The 18,635-nt window shown below is 36.4% G+C and overlaps 1 protein-coding gene across 3 annotated transcripts in view; it reads left to right on the forward strand.

Annotated features, from left to right (window-relative positions):
- The window catches only part of RANBP17 (RAN binding protein 17), a 169,213-nt gene that overhangs the window by 97,399 nt on the left and 53,179 nt on the right, over window positions 1-18,635 (forward strand). For 2 of the 3 annotated variants that reach the window (XR_004754341.1, XM_035338439.1), the window contains exons 16-19: window positions 2,454-2,534; window positions 8,674-8,737; window positions 8,825-8,933; window positions 13,840-13,943. Coding sequence is in view for 2 of the 3 variants with exons in the window: in XM_035338439.1 (XP_035194330.1) it covers window positions 2,454-2,534; window positions 8,674-8,737; window positions 8,825-8,933; window positions 13,840-13,943 (358 nt within the window). In the remaining variant the exon portion in view is untranslated. The remainder of the gene's footprint in view (window positions 1-2,453; window positions 2,535-8,673; window positions 8,738-8,824; window positions 8,934-13,839; window positions 13,944-18,635) is intronic. The other variant, XM_035338440.1, reaches the window with a different exon arrangement.

Below are 18,635 nucleotides of genomic sequence, written 5' to 3' on the forward strand. Positions count from 1 at the left end.
ATTTTATGTGGCTTTCATATTGTCTGATATTGATAAGGCAAAAACAAAAATGGGAACTGCTAAGATTATAATGGAATTTTTTCAGCCTCTCTTCACTCTTGAGTACTTTTCTAGCTTTTATATTATTACTCTATCTTTCAGCATCCAAATACAGACATGAGAAGATATACATTTTTTTTAAAAAAAAGTCATGAAAAGTTGAAGAGCCTTCCTTATATAGTTTTAATTTTCTCTTCAGGCTGTTGCTGTGACTTCTTGTTTTTCTTTAAATATTTAGCTACTGAAGGACAAGGGCTTTGCTCTTTTTGCAAAGTAGCCTTTTTATGATTTTGATATTGATGTCACATCTGTATTGTCCAAATTCATTTTTATTGCATTGTATGGTATATACTTGTTAAGGATTTAGTGCAACTATAAACATCTCCAGAACTCCCCATAGTAGGGATAAACTATGAATTATGGACTTGCTAGAATGGGCTATTTCTTTAAGGCAATTTGAACCTCTGTAGCTCTTCATAGAGATTTTGTTAAGTAAATCAATGTTAGTTTGCAAATATAAATTGAGGAATACTGCTTTGGTAATTGCATTGTTATTTGCCTTTTCCTAAGCAAATAATACTAAACAGTCAGATGCCCTGAACTGCATTCTTGAGTTTTTAACCTGAAAAAGAGGTTTAGTGGTGTAGTGCATTCCTTAGCCTGTGTATATGTAAAAGATGGCAATAATCAGCGCTGATTTTAAGGCACTAAACATCTCATCTTCAGGTACTCCATTCCCAAAATTTAAATCCTACTGCTTCACTGTGTAAATAGCTGGTGCTGATTATGCCTCTTAGATCATCAACTTTCAGCTTAAAGTCAGAATTGTTACGCTTATTCTGTGGACGAGGAAACAGAGGCATACAAATGCAAATGTACTTATTCTTCATCACCTGGGAGCTTGAGATAGACCCTAGGAATTTGTTGTCTTGATCAGGAATAGGTTTTCTATTTCTCCAGATGAATCCAGTATCAGAAACTGTGCTCACATTCTCTCTTATACAGCATTGTCTCCCCATCTGAAGGAAGGGGGATATTCAACTTTCTTAGGGCTTTCTGATAAGGTGGGAGTGAATGTTCCCAGAAGAGCAGGGCTCAGTACTTGCCTTCAAAAAAGGGCGTGAGGAGCAAGCAACCTGTTCTAGGCCAGGCAGCCCAAATGGGATTCTCAGAGGAGTACTAGAAAAAGTTTTACTTTTTCAAAACGTTTTACTGGTAGTTGGTCTATAACTGTGATCAGTGTGTTTCAGCTACTTTTTTGTGTTAATTTTTTCTTGGACTTGCTGTCAGGAATGTGCAACCAAAACATGGAAGTATCAAACATTTGGGCTTCAGTAAGATTCTTGACGCTGACCTGTGTGACATTCCCTTAAGAAAGCTAGCAGATGTCCGACTACAGGATCAGTGACTTAACTTACTGTTGTAACCACTTCTCACTTGAGAAAAATGCCATTCCTCCCCCTTACAGGCTTCAATTTACCTCTTTCATTTGAAGGCGCCTGTCACCTTTTCACCTCCTAACTAAGTCTAGTAGCTGAACAAACAATAGATGCCATCCCAGGTCACTTCAGTGTCTTTGTGCTGCCCTGCACACAGTACAGAACAAGCAGTAGAAGCTCTTAGCTGTAGATTTCAAGTCTCACAGTTAACCTGTTAGAAAGTAGTAGAGCAAGTCACTGTCTCCAAAAATGGGAAGATGTTGTACATGGTTGGTGGTCCCCAGGGACTGGACTGGTAATATGTATAGTGTTACCCTATATCGTAATTTGTGTTGGCTTATTAATAAAAGAATACTCTTCCAAAATGCCAGTGTCTGAGAGGGGTTGCAATTAGGGAAATGCAGTATCCCCTGAGTATCTTCACTGTTAGTTAAGTGCTTGGTATTGGAAAGAGGGAAGAGGTAAATAGGGATTAGTATAAGAACCATAACACAGAATTTCACTGGGAGTTGGGTGCAGCGAATCTAGCTCACTGAATCTGTCCCTCTAGTTTTTCTGTACCCTATTTCTCCTATGCTGAAGGGGAATTATAGCAATTTGGTTTTATCTCATGGAGAACTAGGCTGATAGATACTGCAAAAGTTAAGTGGCCAGATTTTATGTAGAAAAATGAGATAGATATAAATCAGGGTAAGCTTCATTTAATTATTACATATAATAAAGGAATATTGTTTTTGACTTTTTTAAAAATTAGGATATTTGTTACAGAGTTATAAAATGTTTGAATCACTTGTTCAGGATGAAAACATTGGGCATACTTTTGTAACATTTTCTATCTCATAAATGGAAAATCCTAAGACTTATCACAGGAATATATTCATAGTACAGTGCTCTACTAGTTTGAGCTTTTGTATGGCAATTCTCAGAAAGAGAAAATTGTGTTAAAAAAATCATATTTTTTTTTATTTATTCTAGTGTTACAAATCTTAAATACCGGGGAAGATGTGAGCCTGTGATTTTAAGAACTCTTCAGTTTCTAAATGACCTTTCAGTTGGATATCCTTTTTGTTGTATATGACACTATTTGCAAATAATAAGGTAAAATTTAATGATTTTCCTTGTTGTTTTATGTGCCACATTTTAAAATCAATTAGAATGTTAATGTTTATTTGTTTTGGTTTATCTTTTCCTCTGCATGGTTACTGGTTTTTAAAAGGCAGGGTTATTTTCACGTACTTCTTAGCAGAAAATGAAAAATGTAACTAGTTGGTTATGGTTATCTATCCCATACAAAATCTTCTTGAAGTCAATACTGGTGATGAGTTCAACAGTATTGAGAACAGGATTGATTCTGTAAGCAGCTGGGAACAGGATTGGTTTTACTTTGAGGAGGAGTTAACTAAGAAAAGAAGGACGAGTCAGATTTTAAACACAAATATCACAAATCCTCACTCTGTCAGTGTCATCATTAACACTGAAGAAAGCCACAATTTTGCATAAGGATGTTTGTCAGGGTTCTAGTATGTGAATTTCTTTCCCAAGTCATTGATGCTGACTTGCTATTTGTTGCAAACCTTTTGTAACTTGTTCTAATATTCTCTTGTGTATCCTTAGTTGGAGAAAAATACGATACCTGGCCTTCCAGTACCTAAAGGGGGCCTACAGAAAAGATGGGGATGGACCCCTTGTCAGGGTGTGTAGTGATAGGACAAGGGGTAATGGCTTTAAGCTAAAGGAGGGTAGGTTTCGATTAGACAGAAGAAGGAAATTATTTACACTGAGGGTGGTGAGGCCCTGGAACAGGCTGCCCAGAGAAGCTGTGGATGCCCCATCCCTGGAGGTGCTCAAGGCCAGGCTGGATGGGGCCCTGGGCAACCTGGTCTAGTGGGAGGTGTCACTGCCCATAGCAGGGGGGTTGGAACTGGGGGATCTTTTCTAGAGGAGTACATCTAGAGGACATCTAGAGTACATCTAGAGGAGATCTTTTCTTTCAGGAGTACAGACTGGGTCAAGAGCACACTGAGAACAGCCCTGCGGTGAGAGACTTGGGGGTTCTGGTGGACAAAAAGCTTGACGCAAACCAGCAGTGTGCATCTGCAGCCCAGCAGGCCAACTGCATCCTGGACTGCATCACCAGAGAGGTGGGCAGCAGGGGAGGGAGCTGATTGTCCCCCTCTGCTCTGCCCTCGTGAGGCCCCACCTGGAGTCCTGCATCCAGGTCTGGGGCTGCCAGCACAAGAAGGATGTGGACCTGTTCGTGCAAGTCCAGAGGAGGGCCACAAAGATGCTCAGAGGGTGGAAGCACCTCTCCTGTGAAGAAAGGCTGAGAGAGCTGGAGATGTTCAGCCTAGAAAAGAGAAGTCTCCAGGGAGACCCCATCGTGGCTTTTCAGTACTTAAAGGAGTCTTATAAAAATGATGGAGAGGGACTCTTTACTCAGGTCGATAATGATAGGACAAGGGGAATTGGTCTTAAACTAAAACCATTCTATGATTCTAAAAGATGATAGATTTAGACTACATGTTAGGAAGAAATTCTTCACTGTAAAGGGTAGTGAGGCACTGGTACAGGTTGCCCAGAGAAGCTGTGGATGACCCATTCCTGGAAGTGTTCAAGGCCAGGTTGGATGGGGCTTTGGCCAACCTGATCTGCTGGGTGGCACCCCTAGAATGACAGGGCGTTTGAACTAGGTGATCTTTAAGTCCCTTTCCAACTCAAGCCATTCTGTGATTTCTAAGAATGATCATTCTTCATTCTTTGAATTTTCAGTGAATTGAGGAAGTTTTTTTTTTTTTTTTTAAAGTGGTAGTTATTTTTGCTGTGACAAAATATGTATAGGTATACAATAGATAATAAACCACCAGAGCTCAAGAAAACACTCAATAGTGAAATCCTTTGCTGTTTTAAAATAAAAACAACTTTTCAGTAGTTTTCTAGAGAAGATTAATTGTTAGACAAGCAGAGGGGTAGGCAGGTGGAATATGACGACTGGAATCATTTTATTTCTCCATAGAATTCTAATCATATAAGAAGAATTTTAATATATTTCCTTGGGTTGAAAGATGATTGTAGCTTTCCACATTCTGTAAGTGAATTTTGTTCAGTGAAAATCAAAGAATGTGTATGTTGACATACCATTAAACAGCTAACTCAAGATATTCTTAAATATGCATGTTTATGTTCTCATGGCATCACAGAAATAGGACTGGAAATGACTTGAAAGTGAAACTTTACTAAAAAAAAATAATACAAAAACAGAAGGGAATTTATTTCATTAATAAGATTAATTAAGAGACTAATGAGCTCTCATTTTATGGGATATACTTACGACTTCAGTAGGGTTCAAAACATATAAGTAACCAAGAAATTTAACACGGTACCCCCAACTTACAACGCTTGCTTTTTTATTCATACACGTATACTTGCTGAAATAATCAGCCTGATGTTATTGTTAAAGCCAACAAGCATCTAGCGTCTCATATTGTATTATGGAGGCTTTCAAAGGCAATTATTCACATGCTAGCTCTCAAGAATGGGGGTCAGTATAAACTACTGACGTAAATAATACTTTTTCCAAGGCTGAAATGTCTTGATAGTTTTAGTTTTCAAATTACTCAAATTATATTTGCAGTAAATGAGTTTCTGCGCATGAAATAGACAATAATATCAGGACCTAGAAAGGATGAAAAAATAGATGTTTAATAATCCAAGCTCTCCTGAAGAATAAAATTGTGATGAAATTATATTTTTCTTTGCAGAAACTTGCTAACTGTTGCAAGAGCAGTTTCAGACCCCTATGCATAGGTAGGATGTAAAGCAGCACTGCCTTCATAAAAACACATCTTAAACCTCATTGGAAATGTTTAAAGACTAGTAAAAAGTGAGATTAATTGAAAACATAAATACCAAAAATATATTTCCATTGAAAAATAATTGAATACTTCAAATTCTGAGAAGAGTAGCTTTTCTGCTTAGATGGGTGGGGTTGTACAAAGACAGCTTTAATGCTGGTTCACTTCACTGTGATGTTGTATTAGTTAAGTTTAAAATTGTGTTCCATGGCAAACCATAAAAGATTTCAAAAGTATTAGACACCCACTTTTGTGCTGGAATTTAATATGCAACTTTTTATTGGAAAATAATCGTCCTTGTCTGGCAAAATCCACCATGCAATATTTCTGTTAGTAGGCATAATGCAATAAAGACAGGGAGGGCTATTTATCACTACAAATTTTGAGGATTTCAGGATTCTTTTTATTATTTTAATATATTTCTTTGGTATTAAATCAGAAAAATGATAAATTACACCTGTCGAGGCTGTTTTTCCTTTTTCCCAGAAAATGATGTACAACCCAATTTCACTGGTCATTTTGGCTTTTAAAGATATGTATTTTTTTCCTATAAAAAACTCTACCAATAGTTTTTTTTAATAATAATACTGAAGTACTTTTTATTTCAAACATATGAAGTAGTTTATAACTACTTCCTGGCATTGCAAACTTTGGCCTTTTCACATTATATTAGTTTTTTTTTTAAAGGTATTAGGTACATATTGCTTTGAAAGAAACAGAGTATTGTTAAGGTGCTGGATCCAGTGGATCAATTTTCAGTATTTGATATAGATTAAATTGTGGCTAGCCTGAAAGGTTAAAATAATAATTTACTTAATTTCAGTACTTGTCCTGTAAGTCAATCAGCTTCTAGATAGTCTTCAAATTTGGTATTTTTTTGTGTGTGTTTAATACTCTTTTTTTTCTAAAGGATAATCTAGAATTAAAAGCAAGTAATAATCGCAGTAGCTGTGCTTTATAGTAGAGGAGGAAAAAAATGAAAAAAAAATTAGGACATTATTAACAACAAAGGCAACAAATGATTGGAGCTGGTGTCATGGTTTACATTACTTTCACAATTATTCCAGGTTTGCATATTTCGAAATATATTAGCCCAATTTGATTTCAAAGCTCAGTTATTTGAATTATAAATCATTATGTCCCTCCTAGCTGATCAGTCCTGAAATATCTTTGAATTCATTTACATAATGGAATATGTTACTCATTCCTTTATGTCTTTGAAGCCATAGTGCTCCCTCATGCATGTTTAGTTCTTTCTAATAATTAACTTTTTCACTGTATATTTTTGTATCAAAATAGCTACAGTTTCATTGTTACTTTGTACAATAACTTGAGTTAAAATATTTACGGTCTCTCAAAAATTCTGTATCTGTGTCTTTGTTAGTCTTCCAGTGTTATGAAAGACTCTCTCTTTTAACGGGGGAAAAAAATGTAGCTTTGCGGTATAAAAACAGGCAATGATATGTAAAATGCTGTAAGTTGACAAAAGAATCATCTTAAAACTAGATTAGGAGATTTTCTAGTAGCAGCTATAAAACCTATTGGTATGTTTTTACCTATTTAAAAAAAAAAATATATATATCCATGTAAAATGAAAAAGGAAATTGTTTGTTCCTGTAGAAGTAATCCAACACAACACTTGCACCAATTATTTGCAAGGATGACAGAGTGAAGTACTTGGAGAGGGAGAAAAAAATAACCAGTGATAATAAGAGTTACGGGTATTTGTAAAATCTTCTATGTCTGTACAGGAGCATATAAACTGTAACATTCTGCACGCACATACTGATTATTTCCTAAAGAACTTCATCAATGCCAGTGATGAACTGTGTTCAGCAAACAAATGAGTCCTATTTTTATAATCCTTGTCATAGAATGTACAAGCCCATAAGTCTCTTCTTTCATTTCATGCCTTCATTGCCTGTGAATGTTGATGCTTTTTGAATATTTCTATGGCATTTCTGGAAAAGTATCTTAGTATACTTGGATATGTCAATGCAGAACTGAGACACTGGAATTTAACTGACTTGCTGAAAGTCATGGAGCAATTTTACTTCAAATGAAGGAGAAGCGGGAGTAAGAAAATCCAGGCCATTGCTTTGCCCATGTCCTTTCCTCACTTGCAGACATCCCTGGTGGCAGCAGTTACCTGATGAACAAAAGCTGACAGAGGTGTTGTCGTGGTGCTTACTGGAATGGCCAATGTTATCTCCTTGCCCCAAGCCCAAATTCATTTGAGCTGGGGAATTAGCATGTGTTCACGTGGTTAAAGATGCCTGTAATTTGCAGCTAGGAAATGATTCAACTTGCGAAACAAGTCTTGAGCTTTTGACCTTTAAGGCCTTCTCTAACTTAATTTTTGCAAGTTCAGCTTTTGATTTAATAAAGAGTAGCTTGCTTTTATGTTACTTAGTGTGCATCTTTCTGGGAGCCGTTGTGTACAAGCAGGTGCAGTCGGACTGAGGGTTACCATGCCGGGACGGGGCCAGGCAGCTGCTGTGGAGAAGTCGGGAGCTCTGCTAGTGTGGCACAGGGGCCCAGGTGGCAGCCAGAGCCTAGCTCTGTACCGCAGTGGTTACTTGTCATCTGCACCGTCACTGCCTTCAATTTGGCCAGTCTGTGGAATGGAGGAAGCCAGTTAATGCCTAGAAGTGGTCAGTTAGGTTGGCTTTATGTGTACAAGATTGAAAAATTGGCATTATGTGGAAGTACCCATAGATACGTCTAAAATTCCCTGCTGCGCCACCTTGTGTTTGGCTTTGCTTCTGAGCTTTTGTATGCTCCTAAGAAATTTCCATTAGTTCCTTAAACATCTGAAAATTCTTTGGTTTAGTGGTTAGCGTAGTTGAAAGTGTACTTTTATTTGTTGTAACTGAAATAATGACAGGCCTGTCATCAAGATCACATCCATGATTTTGAGGCTATGACTTCAGTGCTGCTCAGGGCTGCTGCCCATCCCATTGCCAAGCCAATCATCAACACAGGCAGTTGCAGAAACACTTCTACCATGCTGATAACAGGGGCTGTCTGGGGAAAACACACTACCATTTATTATCGGAAACTCTCTGTTTAATTATAAAAGTCATTTAGTTCATTTGTCTCTTTTGTGACTAGAATATATGCCATGAAAAGTAATTGCTTTAATTAATAATAGATTAGGTCTTTAATGTACTAAAGAATATCTCCATGACATATTTCTAGATGAAATTCAAGATATTTTTTTTAATTTACATTTGTTGTTGTTTCAGTTAAGTTTTTTTCTGACTAAAAATTCCTGAAAGTTTGTACAACCTCATAATATAGTCAGAATATTGCAAAGCTGCTATTTCCTTAACACCTGCTACTTATAGTCTCCTAAAAAAACTTGTGAAAATAGATGCTGTGAAGTTCATGCTTCAGAACCACACAGTAAGTTTTCTTACAACGTAAAAAAATGTTAAGTTTGTAGTAAGTTTTGTAGAATGCTAAACTTCTCACACACTTGTGTTTCAACAGAGTAAGCACTTCCCTTTCTTGGGCATCAGTGATAATTACAGCCTCAGTGACCTTAGGTGCCGGACAATGTTCTACACGGCTCTCACTCGTCTTCTCATGGTAGATTTAGGTAAGGTCCTCCTCAGACATCCCTGAGATGCCTTGCTGTCTTGTTAAGAGTTAGTAATGCTATGGATTTTTAAGTTTATTTAACTAATTAAAAAGCAGTTTTAATTGTATAATAAACACTTATTTATAGTGGTATTTAAATCACTGCCTATTAACTTTAGAGATTTATGGCATTAAGCAATGACAGCCTATTTGTTGCCTTCTGTTGGAGAAATAAGCAAGACAAGTTGATATTTGCGTGTTTTGTTGTTGTTGTTGTTGTTGTTTTTCCCACATAGAAGCACTTCTTTTATCAAATATGAGGTATTTACAAAATACATGATTAAATAAGTACTTTGAGATTCTCGGTAATGTTCTGATCATGCCAGAACTTTCCAGCTTCTAGTAAAAGTATTGTTTTTCTTTAATCCATTTATTCGTGTTTCTAATGTACAAAAACCTTCAGTTTAGTAAGAACAGTAAACAGAATTCAGCAGTTCAACCAGCAATACTTGAGCATGCACTTGGTATTACACTTGAGACGTTTTTCGGAAATCAGAGCAGTTAGATGCATGTAAAACTCAATGTAATACCTCAGTGTAATAAAGGATTCAGTCACTTGGAATCCAGGCACAACCTTTGGCCACCAGACTAAAAGGCAGAGCTCCATCTGCATTGCCTACCTCTTTCTTGTCTAGGTGGGGGAAGGCTGGGCTTGCTGAAATGAACACTGAAATAAATCAAGCGCTAGAGAAGCTGATGGTGAAGAATGCAGAGTGTCTCAAATTGCCTCAGTTCTGATAAGAGGCCCAGTTCAGAGTTGTGGACCTGTGTCAGCTAAGGATCTGCCTTACAGAATGCTTTCATGAGTGTGGACACCTGTAGATGTTTTTAGAGTGGGCCACTGATGAGGGCTTCCAAAAATAAGGTGGCAAGTCTTTTGTATTCTGATTTCTAATCCTCATACAAGGACTTGACTAGACAGCATATGGGCAGAAGATTGACACAACGTTGTAAGCCAACAGTAGCTGAGATTCCCTTTGATGATCATGGGTTCCTGTAGTGTCTGCCGCTGAACGCTGCTGAAAACAGTTGAGTTGGAGACGAGACCAAACTATGTTCATCAGTTTTTTTTTTTTTTTTTTTTTTTTTTTTTTAAGAAGGGTAATTGTGAGCTTGACCTGTGATTACTTGCAATTAAAAGGCTTTCAATACTGGCTAAGTGTCATATTTACATAAGTAGTACATATATTTTTCTAAAGCAAAGTAGGTTACACATGCAGTTTCAGTAGCTTCTCCTGTGGGGAGAAAAAAAAGATTTGGTAAAAACAAGATTGCAAGTATTAAAAATTACATCTCAGAATACAGGTTGTGTAAAGATACACCAAACAAGCAAAATGCAAGCTTGTGACTTATGACTGGCTTCAAGCTAATAGATCGCTGTGATTCTTCTGGATTGACAGCTCTACAAGATCTGAAATGATCAGGAATATCTGAAGAAAATGTACATTGGTCTTTTGGCTATTGTCCTTTTTGTTCCTACTGGAAAAAATTTGGATTTGAACTGGTAAAAAACAAAAAACAAACAAACAAAAAAAAACACATCTATAGAAACAAACAAGTGTGAGCTTCATGTTAGGATCCAAATTAAAAAAGTAAAGTATACGTGTATTGTGCTTTCTGTGTGTTAGTGCAAGCATCAAGTGACAGTACTCTTGTGAATCAAAAGATTTTTCAAACTGTGCATAGCAGCATTTTTAGACCAAAAATCCTTGTACCAATTGCATTCTCCAGCTTTTTCAAATTACAGGAAGAACTTTATATGTAATTTTCTCGTGGTATATCTAAATTATTTGCGTGGGAATAATATGAAGATGAATGATCATTAATGGGGCTGTTCTTAGTAATAGTTTGATGTAGAAATATTTTGGGGAATGAATGAAATGCAATAAATTCAGAATATTTACATTTTAAACTGTGCTCTTGGAGTAAATAGCAATATCAAACTATATTAGGAAAAATCAATAGTGTATTATTCAGTTTTTATAAATGGCAACTTTCATGGGAAGTGGTACTCATGCTACTTGTCTTTAGGTGTTTAACTAGGGTGGCTTGCCTCTTGCATGCTAATTCCTCTCCAGAGCAATGCAAAGTAGGAACTAACTTAGGTTTTTTAAAGAGTTCTTTGCTATATTTAGTATTTGCATCAAAATGCACTTGGGTTTCTGTTGAATAATTTCAGCCTTGCATTGATATAATTAGACTTTGATATGTGTGTGCCCCTGGTTGTGTTTTTAATAATTTGCGGGGGCATTTAGAATTGCACCATTTTGTCCAACTGGTTCTTGGTCCAAGATTTCTAAAGGAAACTGAATATTCTTTTGTGTGAATTACATAGTTACCAAAACTAATAGAAGAACAACAGTAAAAGTTGTGTTTAAATAAAAGTTTTTATAAGGATTAATACATTTTTATCACTTTCTTTTTCTTCTGCACTACCAAAAGCAGTAGATCTAAACTGTAGAAAATACCTTCAGGAGCTATTCTGCGTGATTTGTCAGTGTCCTGTACTTACAGGTATATGCAGTCATGCTCAGTGCCAAACCTCTCCAAGTAAAGCAGGTTTAAAACACTGTTGCCTTAAGCCACACACAGACCTACTATAATGAACAAGTGATGCAATTTTTTTCCTCCCCAAAGGACATAGCGAGGATATGTATGTGTAGTTTGAATTATAGCAAATGAACAATTTACCGTGGTAGGTTTGTTTAGCATAGTTTCTTCCTTTCCTCGTTAATACTGTGCTGCTCATGGGATGTGAATGTGGCTCATGCGAGAATGTGGAAGAAATGTTTAGGTAGTAGTTGGATATGTAATTACGAGGAAAAGCGTCAGGATATACAATACATAAAGAAATAGAAAATAATATGATCAGTAACTGTTTCAATTCTAGGAGCTTAAGAGGAAGCTCTGGTTGAGCAAAAATTAGGAGCACAAACTAATACTGTATTGGAATTAACTGAGGATCTAGAGCTGGCTAAGGAAAGAGGTAGATAGAAAAAGCTGGATGAATTGTCTGAGATTACCATGAACAAGGGGGAGTTCACAAAGGTTCCAGAAATGGTAAATAAAAAGACTGACTCCTGTTGAAAGGAGTGGAGAGAAGATGGCAGAGGAGACAGGCAAAGATGGATAGGATTAGAGTCCAGTTTCCCAAAGTCCACCAAATCCTATTGCTGCCAGCAGGGGCGTTGAAAGCTTCCACAAAGTGTCTGAGCCTCCCTAGTTCTGTGTGTGCAGGATGCATAGTTTGCTTGAACATAGTTTGCTATTTGAAATTTCTGATATTGTTGTGGACCAATGCAGCACAATTAAGTTATTGGAAGTGTTTATTTTGCTTTTAAAAAAAAATCTGGAAAGCTGAACATGGAAGTCCTATCTGAAAAGGATGCAGTTTAGGTCACAAAGCCAAGTATTCAGAATTGAGAAAATGCCATAATTGGGTTTGACTTTGAAACTTCCATTCCCTCTCCATTGGAAATGTATATGCTGTTATGAGACAGCTTTAATTGTAGGATCACAGTTACTTCTCTCAGAGCATAGTTGCCTCTTTCAGATGTGTCATCCTAGCTTAATGAGTAACTACTGAGTAGTTTTTTTTCTGGGTTGTCACCTGGATTTGTATGTTAGTCAGTATGTTCTGTTTTGAAGGCAGAAGTTTTCTTCCTGGCCTCTTCTGGGTGAGTGCTTTGATCTTTGCAGTATCCCTGTGAAATAGGAAGCTGGAATTAAACCCATCTTGCAGATGAGTATATGAAGAATAGAAATAAATTTGTAAATCTTATGCTAGGTTTGGCAGTGGCTTGTAGGTTTAGTGGGTGGCATCCCTGCCTATGGCAGGGGGATTGGATTTATTTGATCTTTAAGATCCCTTCAAACCTGAGCCATTCTATGATAAGTGCAACTAATTTGATGCGCAAAAGACTCAGCTAACTTCAATTGCATCTTAGACTATGTCTGTTTTATCTATCAGCTGCCCAGGAAATAAGAATCCAGAATTAATGGTATCGTTGGGAAGTAGAGAATGAAAAAAGTCCTAGTGTTGGTTCAAAGTTAGTTCCTACTCTGCATTGCTCTAGAGAGGAATTAGCATGCAAGAGGGAAGCTACCCTAGTTAAACACCTAAAGACAAGTAGCATGGGTACCACTTCCCATGCAAGTTGCCATTTATAAAAACTTTTTGTTGTTGTTTGTAATTACATGTTCAGCATCATGACAAGGCAAAGAAACAGTCCAGTCTTCCAGCTGTCTAGCCAAGGCAATCACTTCTTTTTTCCATTCCCACAACATCTTGCTCATTTACGCCAACTTCACACCTCTGAAACAAATGAGACAATGATGCGATACAAATAACCCCTGCATAGTCCAGATTTATTTCCATGGCGGATTCATCCTATACTAAATAGGAAGTAGAAAGAATAGCATGTCATCACAGAACATTGTGATTTAAACATTGTGCTGTGAAGTATACACAGGGAACGGTCTCATTTACTATTGCAACTTCAAATCCAACGTTTTCTAACTGTTGAGTCTCATCTATATTTTGTGAGTGTTTTTTGTAGCGTATTGAGCAAATGCTGTCAGATCAACAGAGAAAGCAGAAATATGAAAAGGATAAAGGTGTGAAATGTGGAGATGTGCTAGTCTCAGATACAAGTTGTTTGTGATCAACAGTTTGTCTTTTGTTTATAGCTCAGTAAAAAATGTCAAACCTCAAATTGTTGTTCCTGTAGTTCTTCTGAAAATTCTGATGATGTCAGTGAGATTTTTCTATAAAAGCTTAAGAGACTGACCCTTATGAACAATGGTGTGAATATGATCTGATGCTTTTGCTGTTTTTTTTTGTTTTGTTTTGTATTTTTCTGCAGGTGAAGACGAGGATGAATTTGAGAGTTTCATGCTGCCTCTCACAGTTTCATTTGAAAGTGTGACTCAGATATTCAACAGTAGTTTTGAACAAGAAGAGGCAAAGGTAGGTTTATTTCATTTACAGGGAAATAAGTTACTGGTGTAAAAAACTGATAGTTGGGTGAGCATTTAGCAACAGACTGTCATCTTTCTTTTGTCTGTCTCTGTTGAAATGCATATATGTGTATACTTATATGTATATTAATACCTGTATACATATATAATTAAGAATGTAGACAATAGGGATACAAAAACCATGAATGGCTATCCTAAAAGAAACCTTGCACAAATATCTGATAAAAGCTTTGGGATTTTTCAGTGCTTACAGATCAAGAGACCCCATTTGAGTCCCGTTTATAATCAGAGGGATACATTTCTCTTCAGTGACAGTTTATCTGTTTTGTACGTAACATTTCCCTTTTCCATGCTGGTATCCTGTTTGTGTATATTAACATATTTATTTGGGGGTATAAGGAGACATGTTGTAACACACTTGATAAAACACTGCTGCTTTAAAGTATTTTTTTCAAACAAGAATTTATTATATAAATCAAGACTTTATTAAATGGCTGGGCATATATGTATAAATAGGAACTGGTCTTGAAGTATTGCACCCTTAAACTGAACAAAGTGATTAGGATAACTGATAGCTAAATAAGGTTTTTATGTGCCTGTGGGAGCCATATTAGGATTGATTTGACAAGTCAGTTCAGCTGTGGCAACAGTCATAATATCTAACACAACATTATGTTTTATTAGTAAAATCCTTAAGTGTAGCAAGCTGTTTGTGTCAAAACAACAGTATATTTTAGGGAAGAAAAAGATTTGCTAGATACAAGCTGCATCATCAGGAATAATAATACTTAAAACACTATTGCTTTAAAGAGAGCCCTTCCTCCTGTCACTGAATAAATAGTTAACAATATGCACACTGAAGTGCTTGCTCTAGCTACACAGGGTAATTTTGAAGACACCCTAACAGTAATTTCTAATTCACTATTTTAAATTTTTTCATGAGATAATGGAAAGTTAAATGTACGTCGCCACTTTTATCCACTTCTTTTCATAAGAAAATAAACAAATACGCTAGAAATATTTAATAAATAATTTATATGCAATATATCTCTCACATTACAAGAAGATGCACAATTCACAATGATCACTGGAGATGAGCTATTATTTTTTTAAGTAGTACCTGATATTATTTCAATATTTACCTAATTCTAGTTTCCTCATTTGTTGTTTATGTATTTGATTTTAATAACTTTTCAATTGTTAAATACAGTTAAACTATTTTGGAATCATCTTTTATATTTTAAAGTTTAAAATTCTAAAAATTGAAACTAAGTGGTCATTGGATAGCATTATCCTTCTGTAGGAAACTGCATTTACCTTGTGAGGGTTCAGTTTATTAAAATAATTTTGCTGTTGTCCTGTCTGGTTTGCTTGAAACCATCTTAGTAGAGAAATTTTAATGGAGTGCCAGTGATATATTCCTAAACTAGCAAGTTCTTAACGACCCTGGAAAGTGACTGCTTGATTACACTTTAACGGTATTTGCAAATAAAATCACAAGTAATTAAGGGGAAATCTCCAGGCTTTTGAGCAAGTTTGATGCATGATAACTGCCTGATTCAGCTTCATCTAGAGTAATGCTGTGTAGACAAGAGCTACTGAGATCAATAGCAACATAATGATAGTGGCAGAATTAAGTGAGTAACCTGAGAACTGTGTCTTCAAAATGCATGCAGCTGCCACAAGCCAGGGCCACACAGTGCACTCCGTGCTTCCGTCCTAAATGTTCATCAAAAGACGCCCTGCAGGAAAATGGAGTTAGATGCTCTTTATTGCTGATCGTGTCTCTTGCCACATTTATCAGGGAAATTGGATTAGCAGTTGGCAGCTGCAGGTAGACAAGGTTCTGCAGTGATTAAATATGCAGCTTGGCTGCATTTGTTGTGACAGACCTTTAGTAAATTCTACTGTAAGCACCATCTGTCTAATTTGTATAAAGAAAACTTGGTGCTTTAAGCTACTGATAAAGAACTAAATCTGTTGCTTTATCATAAACAAAACTTTTGCTCTAAATTCTTTTAAACATAATTTATTAGGTTAAAGCTATTTTTCTATCATGATGAATAAATAATACATGCAAAAGTGCTTTCAGGTACTTCATTTTGCAAGTACTGAAAACAAAAACAGTTCAGTTCTTCAATAAAATGCTTAGTATTCCAATCCACAGGGAGATGACACTGTTAAAATATCACTATGAAAATGGTCCAGGACTGCCAAATTCATTTAATTTGTGGTTTTTACTAGGACTTTCTAACTGGCTAGGGTTTTTGTTTAATATTTCTGAAATACACCATTGAAAAACAGTCACAGCAAGGGAGCTCTTTCTTTTTAAAATACATTTGTAATCATTAAATCTGCATACAAAACATATGTTTAGGCTTCTTTTCCAGTGAGATCAAATATAATTGAAGATGGCTTAAGTAATTATGTACTTTCCTTTTTGCCTTTTTTTTCCCTTTGCTGGTTCTTTCTTCACAGTTTTATATTAATAGGAAAGATGTCCAATATTAAAACAGTGGCTAATTTTCTCCTAAGAATTTCAAAGGCTCCTGTTGACAATCTGGTTAAGTAATATATCGACTGGGTAGCCGGAATCTCTGTCGTACCTTGTTTACGGTCGTGACATCATCAGGTTTGATAGAAACACATGAAAAAAAGTATCTGAGGAAAAAGCAGTTAAATAGCAACATGCTATCTTTAGCTGGTTTGTAGAAACTCCATGCTGTTAAATTATTTAAAATCCTTGATTTTCAGCTTGCACACATTAAAAGTTTTCACACTAAGTGCCAAATGTTGCAAACAGCACTTTAACAGAATGATTTTGCTTTGATCCCTGTAGCAGTTCCTGAATAATTTATCACAGGTTATTGCCTTAATTCTGGAGAGGGATAGAGCAATAAAGGCAGATGAAAACACTCCAGTTGAAACACCTTGGGGCCTGCTCATTCCTCTGACACGGCTCTTTTGTTGGAACTATTTAGAGGTTATTAAGACGTGTCTCCAGAATTAAGAGTATGCTGTAAGGATGAAGACAGCCATCTTAATTCTAAAGACAAAGCGCAATGACCCTTCACCTTTTTTTTCCTTTGTTGTTATTATATAGTAGAATTATGAGGGTAATATTATAGCTGCACCCAGTAGTGCCACTATAGTTAAGGGTCTGTCAGACTTTCCATTACAAACCCCATTTTGGGGGTGGGTGGCGTGAGTAGTCTCGTCTGTGTTAAATTGTGTTAGTCAGACACTTGGCACATGTTGGCAAGTCATAGGTGTGTTTTTTTCCTGCAAATATTTAAATGATCCTCTCTTTTCCTTTAAAAATCCATTGAAAAATCTTATTCAGGACTTTGAACCAACACACAAGAGTTCTTAAAAATTGGTTCATTTTAATTAATCTTAAGGAGACCTATCTCTTTGGTGCTCAGGGAAGAATATTTAGAAACTGAAATTTAAACAAAATTTTCCTTAGTAAGAAAACCAATATATAAGCCCACATACCACTGACAAGCTCTTGTTACTACGTGTTTTTTATTTACTGTGCTTCACCTCTCATCTTACTCGTTTTGCAGTTGCTGGTGGTGTTATCAGCTGTCACTTTGGCCCAGAGATGGCTGGTGTTCAATTGTGAATGAAGCAGTATCTTAATGTATTCTTCAGATTGTACTGTTAAGTTTGCAGGGCTCTTTCAATCCCACAGCGTGACATCCTAAAAGCAGATGTACAAATGTGTAATATTGTTTGTCACTAATAAATCTTGTGCATACGGATGCTCTTTGAAAACTTGCAGTGGACTAATAAACTCGAATGTCTCAGAAGTTTTGTAGGTTTGGTGGTTGGTTGGTTGGTTTGTTTTCCCTCTTTTTAAGTGTGACTTAAGCAAATGTGGAATTTAGGATGATCTTTGTTCCAGATTAATCTTAAAGATATTTTTGCCAGTCACTTAAGCGGAGCAGGATTTATCTCAGGATTCAGGCTGCCCTGATACTGCTAACTGTTGGCATTATTTCATAAAGTTGAGTTCCAATGGATAGTAACTAAACCACTGAGTTCACTGGTATTTTACGGCATACGAATATTATGGTGCTTTGTAGATTGAGGTAATTTATTAAGAATATTCTGGTTAGTGGTGTGGACTTTTTAATAGCAGTATCTGAAGTCAAAGAGTAGAAAGCCAAGAAAAGTAGCATGTGTAGTAGGTTTTTTCCTTTCTTTCAAATTGAAGGTCAAATGAAATTACCTGGTATTTGTATAGACTCTCACAAATCTGGAACTGTAGTTTAAAGTATGTTGCACATTGAGCTGTATTAACAGTTTATAATGCTCAAAACCAATTTGTTTTCTAAATACATTTACAAAAGAGTGTTTTCTTACAACCAGTTGTTTTAATAAAGACAGAATAAGCCTGCTACGGGAATATGTGTTTGGCTGGTTGTGTTTATCTAGTCCATGTTCCAGAGACCACAGTAAGATGGCGAGCTCTTTCCCTCCTGTTTGTGCATCTTCAAACAAAGGCAAGTTCATGTCTTGCCAGGGGCTGTAGCTCCCCTTCTTCCTTGCATCAGCCTTTTCTTTGTGCAGTCTTGCTTACATCATTTTCTGTGGCTAGCATGGGCAAAAGATCCAAAATCACTTGAAGGTTTCCACTTCCTTGTATATGCTGTTGTATCTCTGTACCTCTTTG

Source organism: Oxyura jamaicensis, chromosome 13 (assembly GCF_011077185.1).
Source record: "Oxyura jamaicensis isolate SHBP4307 breed ruddy duck chromosome 13, BPBGC_Ojam_1.0, whole genome shotgun sequence".
In the NCBI taxonomy this organism is placed as follows: domain Eukaryota; kingdom Metazoa; phylum Chordata; class Aves; order Anseriformes; family Anatidae; genus Oxyura; species Oxyura jamaicensis.